At 57.1% G+C, this 20,176-nt stretch overlaps 2 protein-coding genes across 2 annotated transcripts in view; one reads left to right on the forward strand and one right to left on the reverse strand.

Moving 5' to 3' along the window:
• Window positions 1-2,530, reverse strand: part of STAT6 (signal transducer and activator of transcription 6) — a 44,791-nt gene extending 42,261 nt beyond the window's left edge. The window contains exon 1 of the mRNA XM_056117632.1: window positions 2,436-2,530. Coding sequence (XP_055973607.1) covers window positions 2,436-2,516 — 81 coding nt within the window. The 5' untranslated portion in view covers window positions 2,517-2,530. The remainder of the gene's footprint in view (window positions 1-2,435) is intronic.
• A 305-nt stretch (window positions 2,531-2,835) lies between these two features.
• The window catches only part of LRP1 (LDL receptor related protein 1), an 88,772-nt gene continuing 71,431 nt past the window's right edge, over window positions 2,836-20,176 (forward strand). The window contains exons 1-5 of the mRNA XM_056117631.1: window positions 2,836-2,966; window positions 12,763-12,885; window positions 16,009-16,146; window positions 18,385-18,504; window positions 20,048-20,176. Of these exons, the coding sequence (XP_055973606.1) occupies window positions 2,900-2,966; window positions 12,763-12,885; window positions 16,009-16,146; window positions 18,385-18,504; window positions 20,048-20,176 (577 nt within the window). The 5' untranslated portion in view covers window positions 2,836-2,899. The remainder of the gene's footprint in view (window positions 2,967-12,762; window positions 12,886-16,008; window positions 16,147-18,384; window positions 18,505-20,047) is intronic.

Below are 20,176 nucleotides of genomic sequence, written 5' to 3' on the forward strand. Positions count from 1 at the left end.
GGGATTGGAGTGATAGCACAGCAGGCAGGGTGTTTGCCTTGCACACAGCTGACCTGGGTTCAATTCCCAGCCTCCCATATGGTCCCCTGAGCACCCGCCAGGAATAATTCCTGAGTGCAAAGCCAGGAGTAACCCCTGAGCATTGCTGGGTGTGACCCAAAAGGCAAAAAAAAAAAAAGTCTCTATCTAGATGGATTTTAAGTCTCACCACTCCAGCCTGGATAATTATCTTAGCACTAACTACTAGCCATCTCTGTTTTTACAGTATAAAGTTAATAAAAACAAACACATGTTTATTTAGAGATGACAAGGGTTGGGAGGTTGTAAGATCATACCTGGGCTGAAGGTAGGTACCGGGAGGAAAGTTCACTAGGATTCAATTACCCATAGAGCCCCCAGTAGAGGTTCACCAAACAGATGGTCTGGGGAAAGCAGCTTTCTTTTTTCTTTTCTTTTTTCATTTTGGGGGTGGGGGGCGTTGGGCCACACCTGGCTGTGGTCAGGGTTACTCCTGGCTCTGCACTCAGGAATTACTCCTGGCTGTGCTTGGGGGACCATAGGGATCCCAAGGATTGAACACCGGTCAGTTGCTAGCAAGGCAAATGCACTACCAGCTGTACTCCGGGTGGACTCACTTGAAACAGTAAGAGCTGGGGACAGCTCATAGCCCTCAGGGACTAGCCAGGGTCACTCCAGAGAGCTCTTTTCCCGTCAAAACTTCCGAGGTCTGTTTCAGTCTGATTTCACTTGGGCCACAAGATTGGGAGGGGGTCCAGAGAGAGGAAGGAACCTAGCTGGCATTCATTTACAAAACAAACTTTTAGCGAGTCCCTGGTGCCTGTAACCGTGCTAGCCAAAGCTGGGTGAGAGAACTGAGAGCCAGCTTTGTCCACTGAAACTGGGGCCGTGGAAAGGGAGGGAAATTTGTGGATCTATTTCCACCGGGCCCAAAAACCAGGCCTGCAAGGTTGCAAGAAAACCCGCCCTGACACCGAGTTGGCCACAAATTCGAGGTGCCGACCTTGGGAGACTAAAGGTAGGTGGCCTTGGCCCCAGAAATCCAGCGGGGGAGGGAACCCGGGCTTTGGGGGGGAAAGGTCGAGTTCCTCTGGATTCCTCTCTTGGCGTGCACTGCCATCCGCGGGAAAACTTTTCCATGTTGCCGAGCTTTCTCTGCCTCGAGTGAGGACTGAAGGCCCTTCCCTAGCTAGAACTTTATACGGGGGGCACAAGGGTGGTGGTCCCCGCCGCCGACTTCGCCGTCTCCCAGAACTCTGACTTGCAGACGCCAGAGAGGCAGGCGCCCGGGGGCGCAGCCTTCAAACACCTCCCAAAAGGGGGCAGTGGCCAGAAACACATTCATCGGGCTCAGGGACCCGCCCGGCGCCTTCAGGACTCAAAGCAGCATTCCGAGCGGGCTCGGGGCCCGGACCAAGGTCCCGCGGCCCGCACGCACCTCGGAAGGACCCGGGCCCGGAGGCGTCGGGGCGCGCGCCCCCCACGTCGGATTCCCAACCCTTGGCGCTCTCGGCATCCTGTCCTGGTGGGAATGCATTATAAATACCTCCATGCATCCATAAATAATAAAATAAATGAATCCCGTCCTCTTGGGGCGAAGTGGGGGTGGCCGTTCCTCCACCCCACCCGTCTGGTGAGTCATCGCCCTCCAAACCAGGGCCTGCCCCTCCCGCGCCCGGTGCCAAGCGAGCCGGGCGGGGCTGGTACTAAGGTGGGCTCCATCCCCAAGCCTCGGGCGGGCGGACAAGCTCCAGCGTGTCCCCGCGGGTGTCCCTGTTTACTCCGAGCCCGGAGCGAGGTGGGGGCGGGCCCTCGCGGCCCCTCCCCCAGCCCCCCTCCGTCCCCCCACCCCCAGCGCCCGGCCGCGATCCAGGTCTCCGTTTTAGCAAAAGAGTCTCCAAAAATCAAAGCTCAACCTTGCTCCTTATCTGCCCCGCCGCCCGGCGGCCCCTGCCCCCCGCCCCCGGCACCGAGGTCCAGGTAGGGTGACCTCCGCAGAAATCAGGCGTCCGGCCCGACCTCGGGCTCTCGGCTCCCCCGCGCCGGGCCTGAAATTCTGGGGCGAAACACCGAGTTTGCAGAGAAGCCGCCCAGCGCTCCCCGTGCCCGCCCGATCCCCGCGACCCCCTTCGCTCCCCCGGAGCGTGAAGGAGAGAGGCTCCGTGGGCAGAGGGGACGCTCCGGGCCCCCAGCCGGCCAGCCGGCCCCGGGACCCTCACTCTCCGGCCGCGCGGCCCGAGCTCCAGAGCCGCTCGCCGGCCCGACTCCCCCTCCCCAGGGCAGCGCGCCAAACCGGCGCATGCGCACTCCCGGCACTGCCGCGTAGCGCTCCCCCCCTTTATTTTTCTTTCCCCGCCCCTTCTCTCCCTCCCTCCTCTGCCCGTCCCCTCCCTCCCCCTCCCCCCCACCCGCGGCACCTCAGTCCGGGGAACAGTGGTGCGAGCTCCAGGCCCGTGCACTGAGGAGGCGGAAACGAGGGGAGCCCCCCAGAGCTCCATCAGGCCCTTTCCAAAGGCTCCCCTGCCCGGTCCACGCCCCCCACCCCCCACCCCGCCTCCTCCCAATTGTGCATTTTTGCAGCCGGAGGCGGCTCGGAGATGGGGCTGTGAGCTTCGCCCGCGGAGGGGGAAAGAGGGAGCGGAGAGGAAAACTGGGGGGTAAAGGGTTTGGATTGGGGGCCCGGGGCGCACCCCCATCAGCAGGCCCTCACCGAGGGGCTCCGAACTCTGCCTCTGCCTACTACGCCCCTGAAGAGCTCTGCCGAAGGAGAGGATAAGAATAGAGGAGGGGGGGAGGAGGAAAACGGGGGACCCCCCGATTGGGGGGGCGGCGAGAAGTAGGACCAGAGGGGAGGGGGCTGCTGCGTCCATCAGCCCACACCATGCTGACCCCGCCGCCGCTGCTGCTGCTGCCCCTGCTCTCGGCTCTGGTCGCCGCTGCTATCGACGGTGAGTGAGATTCCGGCGCCCCCGTGGACCCCTGAGGACACCCACTCCTAGCCCCCTCCTGCGTTCGGATGGGGAGGGGAGCCGCGGGAGGGGGTGCCTTTTGTTATCCCGGTGCAGCTGACACAGCAGCGGCCCGACTGGGGGCGGGGATGGGGGTCCCTGATTTGGAGGATGGGGGACCCTGAGCAAATGATGCTTCCGGGACCCCCCAGCCCAAACAAAGACCAGAGGCTTGGGAAGGGAGGAGAGGACTCCCCCTTTTCAGATCCTGGGATCCAGAGGCCTTCTCTTCCTATCACTGATCGGGGAGCGCCTCCGCCTCCCCTACATCCTTCACCCCCACCCCCCATCTGAATTGTGAAGGAATCTGAATTTGCAATGTACCACTGCAAAGTGGGGGGGGGAGCGGCATTTGCGGTGGCCTCAGAATCTGGACCGGGCAGCCGGGTCAAGGGTGCCTGCTGGGCAGAGGGCAGGCTGTGGGTGGGAAGAGGGAGAGCCAGGGCCAGGGAGGCCCCCTGCTTGGGTGTGGAATCTGGGCCCAGGAGAGCAGGCTTGGAGGCCCGGTTCAGGATCCCCGGCTGCCTGGCTGGGTTCAGAACTGGACACTTCCCCCTCTCTGGGCCTCTGTCAGTAGCCTGGATAGGGCCGTACGGGGGGGTGCGGGGGGGGGGGGGGGGTTGCAGGCAATGCTGTGTGACTTTGAATTTTCCTTCTTAATTCCTGGGAGCTTTGAGATGAACAAATGTCAGATGTCATCGTTGGGGAAGGGGACTGGAGAGTGGCCTGGAATGCTGAGGTGGGAGGGCGGCCGGAGGCTGCTTTCCCCAGACTTTCTGGCTGGATTACAGTTTGGACTGGAAGGAGAGTTGGAGGTTGGATGGGGGTGAAGGCTCTGTCCCCACCGCCCAGATTCCCTTTTCTATTGATAAATATGTTTGTTCTCTCTTCTGTTTCTCCCCCCCCCCCCCCCATTACACACACACTTTGTGTACTGCAATTACTGTGTCCTTTTGGGGAAAGGGGGTGCCCTTTCTCCCCATTTTCAGTCGGCTATTTTGCCTCTTGCCTTGAGTCATTGGTTCAAACCTTGCCTGAGGTTTAAGTTGGGGTCATGGGGTTAGGTTGGGATGGGCCGGGCCCCTGGTTCGAGAAGGGGTGGGACCTCATCCTTCCCACCATTCTCATCCTCTTAGCCAGAGACAAAACTGGGCCTGATACCATCATGCACCCCTCCTCCGTCTTCTAGATTTTGCCAGGCTGAGATTGGGAAAGTTTTTCTCTGAAACCAGATTGTTGCTCTCTGCTCCCTTCCCCACAACTAGCTTTAATTGGGGGAGGGAAATGAGAGGGTCAGGAAGCAGAGTGTCCAGCTGGACATGGCGTTGGTGACCTTAGGGAATGTCTTGGGGAATGTCTCTCTGCACACCCCTTATTACTTCAGTTATCTTCCCAAAATTAGGGAACAGGGGTCTGTCCTGCAGGTGCTCCTGCACTGGCCCATGTTCTTTCTTCTTGTTCTCAGCTCTGAGATGTGAGAGGAGAAACCGAGGCAGAGAGATTTGGGTGCAGCAATTTCTGGGAAGGATAGAAAAGTATTTTTAAGAGGAAGAGACTTCTTTGGGAGTCCCAGGATGATGAGTAGATAGAGTTAAACTCAGGGTCTCAATGATGACAAACTGGACAGGTCAGTCAGGGGTACCCCCAGGCAGCTTCACCCCAGATTCTAAAAGCTGCCTTACATGCCACACCAAGGAAGTGCGGGAAATGGGAGAGCAGATTGGATTTAGACTTAACTATCCTTACTTTCTTAGGAGGGGGACTCGCCCTGTGGGGGTGAAGGGGATGTGGCAGGGATTACACACAATTGAGGGTTTAACTCCTTCTTGGGTGGCCTAGGGGATTCTCTAGTCTTTGGCCTCATGACTCAGGCCAACGGACACAGCTTTCCGACTTTCAAAGAAGGAAAGTTCCTGGCACCAGCGTACCTATCTAGCTTACCTTTAACCTTCCTTCTGCTGCTGTCACCGGGCCTGGCCGCATTCCCTTCCTATGGAGCAATCTTGGAACTCTCCCACCACCTCTGCCGCTCCAGTCCACCCCGACCACTGTTTGTTTGGGGAGCAATGCACTTTTTGTCCTTACTCGTAGATAAAATTTAGTGTGCTTGCTGCTGGATAAGATGGGGAAACAGATTGGGGGGGAGGAGATCTGGGAGCCAGGTTGAGACAGAACATTTTGTAGCAGCCCCAGGCAGACCCTTCCTCCTGCAGACCCCGGGGGCCCAGTGGTTACTGCTGAGTTACCAGATAAGGCAGGAGGTTACAGTGAGTTATCAGGCAGAGGTGTCAAGCTCCTGGCTCCCCGAGAGAAGCTTCCAGACTCCTTTTTCCCTGGGCCAGACTTAGATCCTTGACCTTCTTAACCTCAGTCACAGCAGGGGTGAGGAGGAAATTCTTGGGGGTTGGAGAAAAGTTTGATGTCGGGGCTACCTGCCTAAGACCTCCTTTCCTTTCTGCCCTGCTCCCCCTTCTACTCTTTGCTCTATCTATGCGTTTGTATACTCTGTTCCCACACCATCTCTTCCTCGTCAGAAGCCTCCTGAGGACATCAGCTGGGGCCTGCAGAGTGCTTCATGCTGTCCCAGGTCTGCCAACTCTTCAAGACCCTGGGAAGGGGTCGAAGAGATAGTCCAGCCAGTAGGGCTCTTGCCTTGCATGCTGCTGACTGGGTTCAAGCCAGGAGTAACCCCTGAGCATTGCCAAGTGTGCCCCTTCACGACCCCCATCCCCCAAAATACAAAAGCTTGGGAAGATCTTCCTTAAGTCCAACTTTCTTCCTGCTATGTTCTCAGTCTTGGCGTGTCAGAATCTCAAGCCTGGACTCAGTGTCCTGTCTGGCCTCTTTGTGATATGCCCGCTCCTTCCTTGGGCTCTGGAGCTTTGACATACCCCAGTTTGGGGGCAGAGCTCCCGACTGGCAGTTGAATGGACAGTGTGAGGGTCCCTGACCTGACAGGACTGTGTGCTCTGTGTGAGCACTGGGGGAACCTGATCTCTGTACCCCTGTATTCCGTCCCGGATTTCAGCCCCTTTAGAGAGATCCTGCATTGTTTGGAAAAGGAAGCAGTTGGCTCTAGAGTGCTTCCGGTGCAGTGGCCCCAGGCAGGAGCATAAAACCTCCCTGGGAAAGGGCTGGGGGATGCATCTGTCCCTCTCCTTCCCCCCCAGCGGGGCTAAGAGTGTCTAAGACGGACTTTCCTGTTTTGAAGAGCTTCTGTCTTCCTTTCTTCTCCCACCCTCCCAACTTGGGATTGGGGATGGGGGAGGGGGCGCAGGCACCCTTGTTCTGCTCCCCCCAGTTACCCATGCAGGTCACAAATGCACCGGGATTCTGTCTCCCTGCCTCACCCTGGACTGGGTCTTGGGGGGTTGTTATTCTCCAGGTTCAGCCCAAGACAACTGTGTCATTATCTTGGCAACCTCTGCGCTGAGGTCCTTCCGGTCTTTTTTGGCCTTGCGAATGCCATTGGTGTGTGTAGTTCTGGCGCTCAGAACTTTAGCCTCTCATCCTCCTATTGCCCATCCTTGGCACGCTCTGTCCTGTCTCTTGGTGCTGCCACCTGCTTGGTCTGTACCCCCTTGGGAAGTCGGTGTCTCTCCCCCCAGGACCCCAGTTCCCACCTCACCATCTTGGAGTCCTGTTCACGCCCAGGCTAGACTCAGAATGTCCACTTTGGCAGAGAAAGTTTCCCTTCCACTTTCCTCCAGATTCCTCTCTCTTCTCCCCCTCCTCTACCCCACGCATTTTGGGAATGACTTTTGGAGAGAATTTTCCTGGAAGAAGGGAACTTGATATCCTTTTGCGGGCTGTGTCAGACGGGGAGAGGAGCTACTTCAGAGAGAAGGAGGGAGTGAGGGAGGTCCTAGTCGGGTTAGAACTTCCTCAGAACCAGGAGCCTAAGAACCAGCAGTGTGGGGAGTGGGCCACCCCCCACCCCCCATCTGCCCTCCCCAGCACAGGACGCCTACGAGGGGTAGGGAGACACGGTGCCAGGGAGGCGGAGGACCTATGAGAAATAGGATGACCTCTGGGGACTTTCAAGGGGTCTGACTTTTCTTTGTGGGGAGAGGAAAAGATGGCCGGGAGGCCACTGTCCGGCTCATGTCCTGCTGAGTCAATATTGACTCAGGATGCAGGGGGAGAGCCCTCCGCGCCCCTGGCAGCCCAAGCCAGCCCATCTGTCCGTCGGTCCAGGCCGCAAAGCAGAGGCCCAGACTCAGGAATGACAAAAATGTGTCTGAGCCTCACTGAACTGCGGGAAAGAGCCACCGGGTAACACCCAAAATACATAAAATTCAGCGTAAACCTCTCGGTTTGGGTCTGGGGGGGAGCCCTGCTCCCCACCCCATGTGTTTGGAAGTTCAGATTCTGCTGTCTGTGCATCCTCAGCCCCTATCTGTACCCCCCCGTAGAGAGATTGTATGATTCCCTTTGGAATCACATGCCCCCGACACCCCTCACATGGCCCATCTCTCTCTCTCTCTCTCTCTCTCTCTCTCTCTCTCTCTCCCCCCCTCCCCCCTCCCTCCTTCTCTGCCTCTCTGCTGCAGTGTTCACCCTTGCAGAGGACCCCAGGACTTTCTCTCCTGTCCCTGGCTGGCCAGCCCCGAGACTCCTGTTCTTAGGAAGTACCACTGAGTGCAGTTCTTCCGCATCCCCTGCCCCCTGGGGTTCAGGGATAGGTCCCGGCAGGAGAAGATGCCCTCAGGCCCTGTCCTGGCCTGCTACCCTTTCTTCTCTGGCCAGGCATTCTTGCCCCCCTTTCCTGCCCCCCACCCCCAGGTCCCAGGATGGCGCAGAGGAGGACAGCCAAGGCCCGAGCAGGGCAGTGGGGTCCTTGTTGTGTCTGGACGCACACCCAGCCCTACACCTCCTAGCCTGGCTCCAGCTTGGTGGCCCTGGGGGCCGTGGCTGGGCTGGGTGCCTGGGTGTGAGGGGGGGCGGGGTGTTGGCCAGCGTTAGCATGGCGGTCACATTCATCTCCAGGCAAAGCTGAGAACAGACGGCCCCTGTGTCCTGGCCTTCTCTCTGCAACCTCGCTCCCGTGCTCTCCTCCCTCTCTCGTCCTCTCCTCCTCCATCTCGCCTCTCTCTCGACCCTCTTCTGTCCTGTCAGAGCAAGAGCCCCCTGCCCACCCACAGCCGCTCCTCCGAGGAGCCCCGAGCCAGAAGGCAACCCTTGTCACCCCCCACTCACGCATGGTCCTTCTGGCTCCCAGACCTCGCCCCCATCTCTCTGCCCTCTCCCTTCTGCCCCTCCTCACCTCACCCCCTCCTCACCTTGGCCAGTCCTCTTGGCCAAGGGACCCATCACTTGTTCAGTTACTTGTGCCTCAGTTTCCCCCTTGGCGTCATGAGGGCATCCTCTTGGGGTCCTCGCCAGGGCCTTGCGAAGACCTCAAGGAGTTCCTATGGAAGAGCGTTTCAGACTGTGACTGGCCGGCAGTGACCAGGCTGATGAACGCCTGCGCACATCATCAGGAGATGCAGTTACCCAGGGGGCAGGAGCGGTGCCCGGGAGTGGCTCCCACACTTAGGACCACGCTGTGCCCTCCTGGACGCTGCAGTCTCCAGGGTGGGTTTTCTGGGTGCTGACGTCAGAGGAGGCGCTCAGCTGAGGAGAGTGGGGTTGGCCGCTGGCTCCTCCAGCAGATTACAAGTTTGCTACCCCACCCCCACCGGGGCTCCTGCCTCAGAGTGAGGCTTCCCTTGGCGGTGTAGACTGCCCCAAAGTACGATATTTGTTTCTTTCCTCCCGCTCTGCCCGAAGGAAATCAAAGACAGGCCTCAGCCCTCAAACGTAAGATTCCTGGGCCTTTCTCCACCACCCTCCACACAGGACCCCCACCCCCTCACCCCGTCTCTGGGCCATCCTTGTGCTGCCCAGGTCCTGGAAGTGTGCACAGCCCCCCCCCCCCCCCCCCAGTCCCTCTGCAGGGCCTGAGGAGATGCTGCTGTGGGCAGGCCCTGCTCCCCTCCCCCGCCTGCTGTAGGAGCACATCTGGTTTGTGAATCTCTCTCATTCCAGTTTTCCGAGTTTGCCAGCTGCTGTTTCCTCTGTCGAGTTCAGGCCAAAAATGGGGGTGGGGGACGGGAGGGGGGGCGGACAAAGTGAGGGCCGAAGGGGGAAGCGTGGCTGGGACGCAGAAGAGAGGGTGCTGTGGAGTGACCAACCAGTGACCTCAGGCCTGGGCTCCGAGTGCCGCCCCAGGGAAGAGTGGGGGTGTGGACCAAGTCCAGGTGGGGGGCCGAGGGGGGGCACAGGGGCTGTTTCTGGGCTCCTAACTGCCCATCTGCCTCCAGGCCCATTCCAGCCCCCGCGGCTCCCCAGCCGGCGCGGCTCCCCAGCCGGCGGCTTGCACAGCCAGGGGAAGAGGAGGGTTCCCCGCATGCTAACTAGGCTGGCGGGCACTTCCCTGGGAAGACCTCACAGCTGGCCCCGCGGGCAATGAACCCAGCATTATCTACCTCCTCAAGGGGCCTTTATTCCCCGCTCAGGGTGGGGGGGGCGGGGAGGGGGCTGGGGGGGGGCCGCCCCGGCCATCCTTGATGTGTTTCCTGATCTCCACTCTCCTTCTGGCCAGGGGCCTGAGTGCGTCCCCTGTGCCAGAGCCGAGGGTCAGGGAGGAAGGGCAGCCTCGCTGGGGCCCCTCCGGCCCCGTCCCGCCCTGCTCTGCACCCCGGTCTGTGTGCTGCTTGGCGTTGCCCTCCGCGGTTGCTCCGCTCTGGCCTTCTGGGGGAGCCTCTGTCTTCACGGAGTGGGGGGGCTGTGGCTCCCAGTGGCCCCTGGCTTCTCCTTGGCACCCCATCCCTTGTGTTGGGGAACAGCCCAGAGGAAGCGATGGCCGGCTGGGGACCCAGGCCCGGTGGGGGTGGGAGATGGGCCACAAGCATGGGTGGGGAGCACCAGTCCCAGGAGTCCTGTGTGGGAACGGGGAGGCTGGCGCAAGGGCACTGCTCGGGAGCTTAGTCAGCTGACAGGCTCGCCCTGGTTCTGTCACCTGCCTGCCGTGGGCCCCTCCCTGAGCACGGGGTGTGGGCAGGGCCTGCTTTGTCATCTGGGAGAGGATTAAGTACGAGGGCACAGGGAAGGAGCCACTTCACCCGCTGTGTGGGCCTTTATTTCCCATATTCCTGAGAGGGGGGCTGGAGCGATAGCACGGCAGGTCGGGCGTTTGCCTTGCCCACGGCCGACCCGGGTTCGATTCCTCCGTCCCTCCTGGAGAGCCCGGCAAGCCACCGAGAGTATCCCGCCCGCATGGCAGAGCCTGGCAAGCTCCCCGTGGCGTATTCGATATGCCAAACACAGTAACAACAAGTCTCACAATGGAGACGTTACTGTGGCCTGCTTGAGCAAATCGATGAACAGCGGGAGGACAGTGCTACAGTGCCATCCCTGAGAGGGAGTGAAGAGAAGGCCAGGCCAGGCTGGGGCCAGGCTAGCCCAACTGGGAGGGCCCGTGCCCAGCCGGCTCCCGATCCTGTTGATTCCCGACACTACAGGGTCCCCGAGCACTGCCGGGAGCAGCCCTGGTGGCCCCGAGTCTCCCCAGAACACACCGCTGAGGTGGCCCCAGGATCCCCAGCACTGTCCAACCCCAGCAGCATCACATCCTCACGCCCTGGCACTGACCACACAGCCACAGTGGCCAAGAATTGCTGATGCGTTTCCCGGACTTCCTGAGCACTGCTTGGGAGTCCCTCCCACCTGCCCCTCCTCCACCCCCCAAAAAAACCCACAAGAACGGGACAGGAGGAGGTAGGGGCCGGGGTGAAGGAACCACACAAAGCAGGGTTGGATCAAAGAACTTGATGGGTTGGCTGAGCTGAAACCTTCACGGGCCATCCCAGCCGTCCCCTGGCCGCAGTCCTACCCCCACTCATCTCGCGCCCCCTTGCACCCCTTCTGCCGAAAGGCATGTCCATGCCGACCAGCCCAGCACGGGGCTGTGCCCGAGGAGAGGGAGGGGGAGGTTGAGCTCGCTCTACCTTTCCCTGCCCCACCCTGCCTCTCCCAGCCCTGCCCTCCTGTCCCTCTGTTGACAGTCTTCAAGCCACAGCGAGTTCCCAGCAGGGGGCCTGGTGGTTAGGGCTGAGAGTTTTCAGGTGTGTCCTGGGGTGGAGGAACAGGAAGCATAGAAAAGACCAGCTCGGATCTTCTGGAGCAAAGGAAAGGATGTGCAATAAAAGTCCTCGCCTCACCTCCAGGAGAGGTTCTTAGAAACTTGGACTTTTAAAGCAAAAAGAAGTCCATTCTCCATTACAAACCTGGGGACGCCTTATAACAAAACCAGGTCCTCAAGTTAATGTCTCGGATGAGGCTTGGCCCGAGCATGTGGAGAGTGGCCGTGAGCAGGGCAGCGGTTGGGTTCTGGAGGTTTTCGGCGGGCGGGGAGGGGTCTCACCCACCCCCTTCTGGGGCGCCCTGAGTGAAACAGCTTGGCATGGGGTCCGGCGGCATGGTTATGGTGAGTGTCATGTTATGCTCCCTTTCTGGAGAGGACGTGCGATCTGGACGGTGGCCGATGACGAGATTATCTGGTGCCAGCAGAGGTGGCTTATGGGCGTGACTGCTGAGTCGCTGGAGACAGGGGGTTACAGCAGGGGATCTCCGTACCCGGTCCCATTCAATCCAGAGTTCTCAGTCAGTCTGAATTCCACAAACCTGGGTTTTCTGGGGATTCACTCGTGCGTGGATGACACTTCATAGGACACACCCTACCCATACTCCAAGAGTACCACCCCGCATTTGATGGGGTTCAAAGTGGTAGGCAACCAATCTTAGAGGGAAATATATTTATATATTTTTCTACAGATATATATACAAAAGCACACAAAGCTCAACCTTTAACAATATGTTAGTGATATCTTATTGAAGATCTTAATGGCCCCTGTCGAAATAGAACAATCTTCACACTCTTTCCTCTAAGGATACCTTTTTTGTAGCATTTTCAGTGGCTTTTCATAACAAAAATACAAAATATATTATTTTGGGTCTGCTTTGGGACAAGGATTGGGGTTCGGGATGGAAACACCTGAAATATGGTGGGGGAAGGTGTCATGGTGGTGGGATCGGTGTTTGAGTATTAAATGTAATCAAATATTGTGAACTACCTATAAAATAAAAAAATTAAATTAAAAAAAAGTTAATGTCTTGGAGTTGAATAGTGGCTGGGATTCCCTTTTTCTCGTCAACCTTCTGTGTGAGGAAACTGAACCAAGTGACCTTATTCCAAGACCTGCTGCACGGAGACCATGTCAAAGCCTCTCCATCCCTCTCTGCTTTCTGGTATTGTTTTGTAGTTGGACCTTGCTGATCCCCCAGGGCTGCCCGGGGGTTGCTCTCAGCTGTGCTAGGAAAGGCCCCGGCCCTGCTGCCCCTGCTGTGGCTCAAACCCACATGCAACGTGTGTGTGCAGCCCGTTAAACTCTCTCTAGGTTTCCCTTCTCTCCCATTCTCAGTTAGCAAACGTGGGGACTGCAGGTGGTCAGGAATGGGGCACAGACAGCATGGGTTTGATCCTGAGGGCTGTGGAAGGGGCTCACTGGACAGGCAGCGGAGTGGCCAGTAGAATATGTCCTGGCTTATCTGCCATCCACTGCAGGGGACTCCAGTCCCGCTTCCCCAGGCCAAGGGCTGTTCTGTCAGAGTCTGGGCCAGAGGCGGGGGACAAGGAGCCATATAGAGTTGACCTCTCCCTCTCATCACACCCCAATTTCTTTCCTGGCTCTAGCCCCAAAGACGTGCAGCCCAAAGCAGTTCGCCTGCAGAGACCAGATCACCTGTATCTCCAAGGGCTGGCGCTGTGACGGGGAGCGGGACTGCCCAGATGGCTCGGACGAGGCGCCTGAGATCTGTAAGTGTCTCCTGTCCTGCCCCCACCCCTGTGTCCTTGGACTTGGGGGTAGTTTGGGATGAGGGCATTGCCTCTCCGGCCGGTGTGGACCTTGCTCTGAATCTGTTTGTCCCTGACAACAGCGGCCCACCCCCCTCTTCACAGTACCTGGCCGGTGCCCGGTGTTCTCGGAAATGGCTCGGATGGGGGCTCGGATGGGCCCCCGCCTGCCACACAGATCTGCGGGCACCCCTTTCTTTCAGAGTGACCCTCTGCCGCCCACCCCCTTAGCCTTGAGAAGTGCCCCCACGGCTTGCTGCGTCCCTTGCTTGTCCTCAGGCTCCCAAACCAAAGGCCATTGGCCCTTGCTGGGTCTCTCCCAGAGGCCCCACCCCAGGCCTTTCCCGACATCCTGCCTGCCTCAGCCCCCAGTAAGTGGTGTAATCAGAGGCAGCTGTTTAAACTGGGAGAAAGGTCCCCGCCCAACCTTTACCCTTCAGGGTGGGGGTGTGGAGTACTCTCTGGCGGGACCCCAGAGTCTGGGGCAGCTGGCTGCCCCCTGGGGTCTCCAGCCACAGCCTCACCCTCACCCTCACTGGCCACCGGGGGTCGGGGTGGGGCCTCCCTGCACGCTGTCTGGTCTCTCTCTTCTCTCCCTTGGCTGGTTGTGTTGCAGCCCTGGCCCGTCCTCTCCCTACGCCCCCACCCATAATTATCAGGGGTAATTTTAGGGCCGGAAAAGGAGCCACCAGTTCTCTCTGGCTCACCCCCACATGCTGCCCTGGAGGGCCGGACCCAGGGATGTGGGGATGCTGTAGTTACGGGGCGGGGGCGGGCCCCCCGAATGTCTTTCTCTCCTGGCTTTTGGGCCTTGGGGTTTGGGGTTTGGGTACAGACAGCTGTGCAGAGGGGCCTCGCCTGGTGTGTCTGTCCCATTTTTTTTTTCTTTTTGGGTCACACCCAGCGATGCTCAGGGTTTACTCCTGACTCTGCACTCAGGAATTAATTACTTCTGGAGGTATTCAGGAGACCATATGGGAATGCTGGGAATCAAACCCGGGTCGGCCGCATGCAAAGCAAACGCCCTACCCGCTGTGCTATCACTCCACCCCTGTCCCTTTTTCTTTAGTTTGGTGTATATCCCACCTTATCCACACCACTACTCTGTTCCCACTCACACACTTGTCCTGGCATTGAGTCCCCTGCCCCTCCGACACACACACACTACAGCAGATGCCAGCAAGAACACTTTTGACAGCCACAGAGTCAGCCTTCGATGGGGCCATGGAAACGCAACCCATGTGCAGACACAAGCCCCAGGAGGAGCTTCCCCAGACTCAGCCCAGAGGGAGACACAACAGAGCACTCAGGGGGCCCCAGCACCACCCGTGCTCCCCATCCCCCACCTCTGTGCCCTCACCCCCACCCAGCCACCTGCAGATGGACACACTCATGTCTAGACGCTTGTACTAGCACCCCCAATCGACTAAGGAGCCAGTGGGCAATGGGGAGCCTCCCAGCTCAGGGATGACTAGCATCTTAGCCCAAGGGGTCTCTAGGGATCCCTTGAAGATCCCTTTCCCTTCTAGCCCAGTGTCTTGGGCAACAAAGAACCAGAGACACTACCTGTGAATCACAACCTCTGACTCCACCTCCCTACTTCTTTCCATCAGGCAGGCTGGTCTGGGTAAGGGGTCTGGAATAATGTTTTCCAACAGAAATACAATGCAAGCATAGGGGCAGTTTGGAAATTTTCTAGTAGTCTGGTTAATAATCAGCGTAGGGCCAGGGAGATTGCTCAAAGGGCTGAAGCACATGTTTTTGCATGCAGGAGGCCCAGGTTCGATACCTGGTACTACATGCTTCCCAGAACATCAATGGGAACACCTCGAGCACAGAACCAGGAGGAGCCCCTGAGCACTGCCCAGAAATTCCAGAATTTTTTTTATTTTCTCTCTCTCTCTCTTTCTCTCTCTCTCTCTCTCTCTCTCTCTCTCTCTCTCTCTCGGTTTTTGGGCCGCACTCTGCTGGGCTCAGGGATTACTCCTGGCTCTGCACTCAGAAATTACTCCTGGTGGTGTTCCAGGGGGGGCTGTATGAGATGCCAGGGATCAAACCCGGGTTGGCCGCGTGCAAGGTAAATGCTCTTCCCACTGTACTATCGCTTTGGCTCCCAGAAATTTTTAAAAATCAGATAAAAATATTTTATTTTATCACTTAATCACTTTATTTTATTCAGATAAAAATATTTTAAAATAAAATATTTTATTTTATTTTGCCCACTGCTTGCAAAATATTTACATTTCATATTATTATCCATGAGTTGGAGAGATAGTTACAGCAGAGAGGGCATTTGCCTTGCATGCAGCCAACCTGGGTTTGATCCCTGGCACCACATATGGTCTCCTAAGCATATGGTCACTCACTGCTTGGAGTGATCCTTGAGCCAGGAGTAAGTACTGAGCACTGCTGGTATGGTCCAAAATCAAACCCAAAAAATCATATTATTATTATTATATAAAATTACTAATGACAGCTTTTATTCTGTGCCCTGGAAGCTGTGGAGAGTAGCTTTTTTAGTGAGTGAACTTTTGTCAGCCACCCAAACTTTTCCCCTCAAACCTCGGCCATGTGCTGCGTGAGGAATATGAGGTGTCCGGAACCCTGGGCTGGGGTGTCTGTGCCGTGGGCTCTTCAGAGCTGAAAGTTACTGCTCCTTTCCCCTGGCTGCTCCCAGCGTGAGCTGCAGAAGGGCTATTTGGAGATAATACAGAAGGGCTCTGGGTGGAAGAGTAACAAGCCCCAGAGAATTACTGAGACGGGAAAAAATGCACATGTGTGGGCCAGGGAATACCAGCTTAGCCTGCGGGAGGCCCGAGTTTGATCCCCAGCACTGCCTGCCCATCCAAGCACCCCCGAGGTGGCCCTGGTGGCCCCTAGCTTCACCAGACCCGAATAGCACTGCACTGAGAACTTCACCACAGTGCCCTGTGTCCCCAGCCCTGCTGGAAAGGCCAAATAAAAAAAAAAGAAAAAAAAAAAAGAAATGCACGGGTGCGAAATCCCAGTCTTTGCCCGACAGTGAGCCCCCGACCAGATGCTCTTACAACCAGTCTGGTCATGTCATCTTTCCTTCTGCCCCAGGTCCACAGAGCAAGACACAGCGATGTCAGCCCAACGAACACAACTGCCTAGGCACCGAGCTGTGTATCCCCATGTCTCACCTCTGCAATGGAGTCCAGGACTGCATGGACGGCTCGGACGAGGGGTCCCACTGCCGAGGTAAGAGCTGGCCTCCTCCAACGGGCACAGTGTAGTCTTAGCTGAGGCCCTGCAGGGGAGACCGATCAGAGGGGGCTCTCCTCGCCGCATCCTGCTCCCGGGCACAGAATGGCCACTGGAGGTCAACCCAAGCCAGGACTGCTGTGGCTTAGAGCTTGCCCAGGAGCCCTGAGGGTTTCTGTCTCTGTGAGCCTGGCCATCTCTCTTACTGTGGAAACTTGCACAAGTCACTGCCCCTGTCCAGACCCCAGTTCCTTGCCTGTAAAATGAGAATGTTACACTGGGCCAGTGTTCCCATAAATAGTCGAAATAGCCAGGCCGTTTCTTGAAATGTTTTTTGATTGCTTTTGTTGCTGATCTTCTCCTGGCCGTGCTCCAGGACCAAGAGGCAGCAGGGATCAAACCTGGCTCTCTGAGCTCCAGCCCTTTGAGCCATCTCCTGGCCCTCACATGGTTGCTTCCATGACACCTGAGTGTCAGCAGACACAGACAGATGCTGTGACGGAAGCTGTGACAGGAGGGCTGGGGTTCGTTTACCTCCCTCCGCGTCAGCCTTCCAGGAGGTGTTTTCGGGAACTGTGGATCTTTGAACACCCTAAAGCTTTTTGATGGGGCAGTTCCCCGCACTGGGGAGGGAGCCTGCCCTCTTGGTCTCGGGGGCCTGGAGCATCTGGTTTCCACGTGGGCGATGGGGGAGGATTCTTAGGAGCCTGCAAAGCTGTGGGTCAGGGCCTAGCGACCCCTCCCTCCCACTGGCCTCTGGTCCCCCTGGAGCAGGACACCTTTGCGAGGCCTCAGCAAGCTTCTGGGGCTGGAGCAGCCTCCAGGGTGGGAGGTGTTTGTGTCTGCTCATTGTCCCACATGTCTCTCTGGCCTGTGGGAAGAGACACATCTGTATCCTGTCAGGGGCAGGCAAGGGTGCGGGGGACGTCTCTGCTCTCCCTCTACTTGGTTCTGCATGGGGTATTTTTTGCGGGGGGAGGAAGGGAAATGGGGTTTGGCCACACCTGGTGGTACGTGGGGGCTACTCCTGGCTCTGTGCTGGGGGTTAGAGGGGGTTCACTTCCCATAGTGCTCAGAGGAGCATGCAGTGCCAGGGTTCAAACTGGGTCTCCTTATACAAGGCAAGAGCCTTGGCCCCTATATTATCTCTTCAGCCCCGAGTCTGTGGTTTTGTCTGATGTTTCTAGGAGGGGATGCAGAGCACAGCCGGCTCCAAAGTTGTGCACATCCCTTCCAATCTGAGGGAGCATGGTCACACTGACATTTTTTTTTTAAGGCCTTTTCAAATGGCAAAGAACCTTGAGACCTAGAGTACGAACTTTCTTCTGCTATTACACAAGTTGGATCTCCTCATCCTCCCATCCTGTGTACAGCAGAGCAAGTCCTTTCTAGATTTTCCAGAACAAATAATATCTCCCCCTCCCCTTATAGAGGAAGGCTGGACAGGCAGTGTCTTTGGGCTCTCGATAGGAGGTGGGGAGAAGGACCCATCTGGGGCCTGGCACCCCCCACCTGACTCGCCCTGGCAGGCCTAGTTGCTCTCAGCATCTCAGCATCTCGGGGAGTTCTCTCTCCTAGGTGGTGGGGGCAGCGGGGGTGTGAGGCAGCTGGACAAAGGGGTCTTTGTGGCCAGGCTGCCTGGCCCCACGCAAGGCCATTAATTGGGTCGCTGGTCTGGGGGGGCAGCTCCCCCCTCTTCTCTCACTCCCTTCTGTCTCCCTGTGGAAGTGGGTCAGTGGCAGGAGGAAGATTAGAGAAGAGTCCTTCGGGAGCTGGTTTGTTCCTTTTCCCATCTTCCACCTGGGCCAGGAGCCTTCTCTGGGGCTCTCAGGATTGGGGGTGGAGGGGACTCCCAGAGAAGCCCAACTCTAGGGGTCCTTGGGACAGGTCCTGCATGCTCACCTGTCACCCTGAAGCCACGAAAGAGTCCTGAGGCAACACAAACAGGAGGGATAAGGCTCGCTGTCCCCACTCCCTGTCGACCCCAGCACACTCACAGAGCCCCTTTCTACAGGGACGGGTGGAATCTGTGTGACCTCAGGCCTGTCACATCTTCTGTGCGTGACAGCAGAGCACCGTCACCCCTCGGGAGGAAGCCCCCTCCACCTCTGACACTGGAAGTGGTTTGGCCATAGAACACAGGCCGTGGAAGTGGTTTCTGAGGGGCTGAGTGGTGCTGGGGGAAGGCGTGCTGTGGGTCGAGAGGCTGAATGCGTGTCATCTGCCCTCACACAGAGCTCCGAGCCAACTGTTCTCAGCTGGGCTGCCAGCACCACTGTGTCCCCACGCTCAGCGGGCCCACCTGCTACTGCAACAACAGTTTACAGCTGCAAGCAGATGGCAAGACCTGCAAAGGTTCGTGTATATGCTGAAACACTGAGCGGGTGGGGCACTGTGCTCAGGGCCTGAGCCTGGCCAGGGCCAGAGAAAGGCCCTAGAAGTGCAAAAGAGGAGACTGGCACTGTGCTGCCCAGACACGGGGCCTGGCTGTAAGTCCTACTTACTTGCTTCTTTCGGACTTAAAACTTAATCTTTATACCCTGTTTATCAGGGCCAGGAATGGAACTCAGTGGAAGAGCATTTGCCTTGCATGTGTGAGGCCCTGGGTTTGATTCCCAGCAAAACACACACACACACACACATTCATGTGAATGCAACTATATAGATGATATGTGAGTTTCCTTTAAAAAGAAAAAGAAAAAAAAAAGAGGGATGGAGTGATAGTACAATGGTTAGGGTGTTTGCCTTGCATGTGGCTGACCTAGGTTCGATCCCCAGCTTCCCATAGGGTTGCCTGTGCACCACCAGGAGTAATTCCTGAGTGCAAAATCAGGGATAATCCCTGAGCATCATCGAGAAATGTGGCCCAGAAACAAAAAAAAGAAGAGGGGCTTGAGAGATAGTACAACAAGTAAGGTGTATTCTCCTTAAAGACCTTTTTACGTGTTTGTATACATACAACTCATGGAAAATATCATTAAAAGTGTTTTTCTACATATACTTTGGGGTGGCGTTGGGTGAGACTCGGTGGTGCTCAGGGTTTACTCCTGGGGTGTCAGGAAACCATACACAGTGCTTAGGATTGAACCTATGTTGGCCGTGTGCAGGGCAAGCACCTTACCTGCTATACTTTCAGGCCTTATGCACTTTTTAGAAGATAAATACTATACTGTACATATCATTTTTTCACTTTTTCCACTCAGTATGTTTTAGAAATTTTTCCATGTTAGTATGGAGAGATCTACCTCATTCTTTTCAAACCACTGTGATGTCTGAGTATTACCACAGTCTTCTTGGCCATCACCCTATTGATGAGTAAGACATTCCCAGTTTCTGTCTTTGACAAACAGTGCGGACTTTTCTGTTTTCAGTCCACCCCTTTTGGGTCTCTGCACAAAAGCCACCTTCTCAGGAGAGCCCCCGCAGACCCCTCTCGCTCAGCCCCCAACACTGGCATCTCACTGCCCCTCCCATGCCCTCGCCCAGGGCCTCTCACACCTACAATCCCAAATGGGTGTTTGGTTTTTTTTTTTCCCTATTACTCTTATCAACAGCGTTTTGTTTGTTCGTCCAATTTGAGTTTCACAGGGGCAGAAATTTGAATCTCTTTCATTCACTGAGATAGCTCCAGCGCCTGGAACAGTACGTGGCACAGAGCAGGTAGGCAGGAGAGCACTTCCGGGTGAGTGGAGATGCTCGGGATAGCTAGTTCTCTCAGGAAGGTGCCAAGTCTGGACTTGCTGGGTGACAGAACATTTCTTGTCAAACGTTCTGCCAAATAACCCTTCCGAGGAGCTGTCAAGATGGACACACCCACCACCGGTGGTGTCTGCCGGCGTCCATGCCCCTGCCCCTGTCGGCCCCAGAAATCACCGTGTTCTTGCCCTCTTCCTGGCAGACTTTGACGAGTGCTCAGTGTACGGCACCTGCAGCCAACTCTGCACCAACACGGACGGCTCCTTCCTGTGCGGCTGCGTGGAGGGTTACCTGCTGCAGCCAGACAACCGCTCCTGCAAGGCCAAGAACG

The sequence above is a fragment of the Sorex fumeus genome, unplaced genomic scaffold, assembly GCF_029834395.1.
Source record: "Sorex fumeus unplaced genomic scaffold, SorFum_2.1 ptg000035l, whole genome shotgun sequence".
Taxonomy (NCBI): Eukaryota; Metazoa; Chordata; class Mammalia; order Eulipotyphla; family Soricidae; genus Sorex; species Sorex fumeus.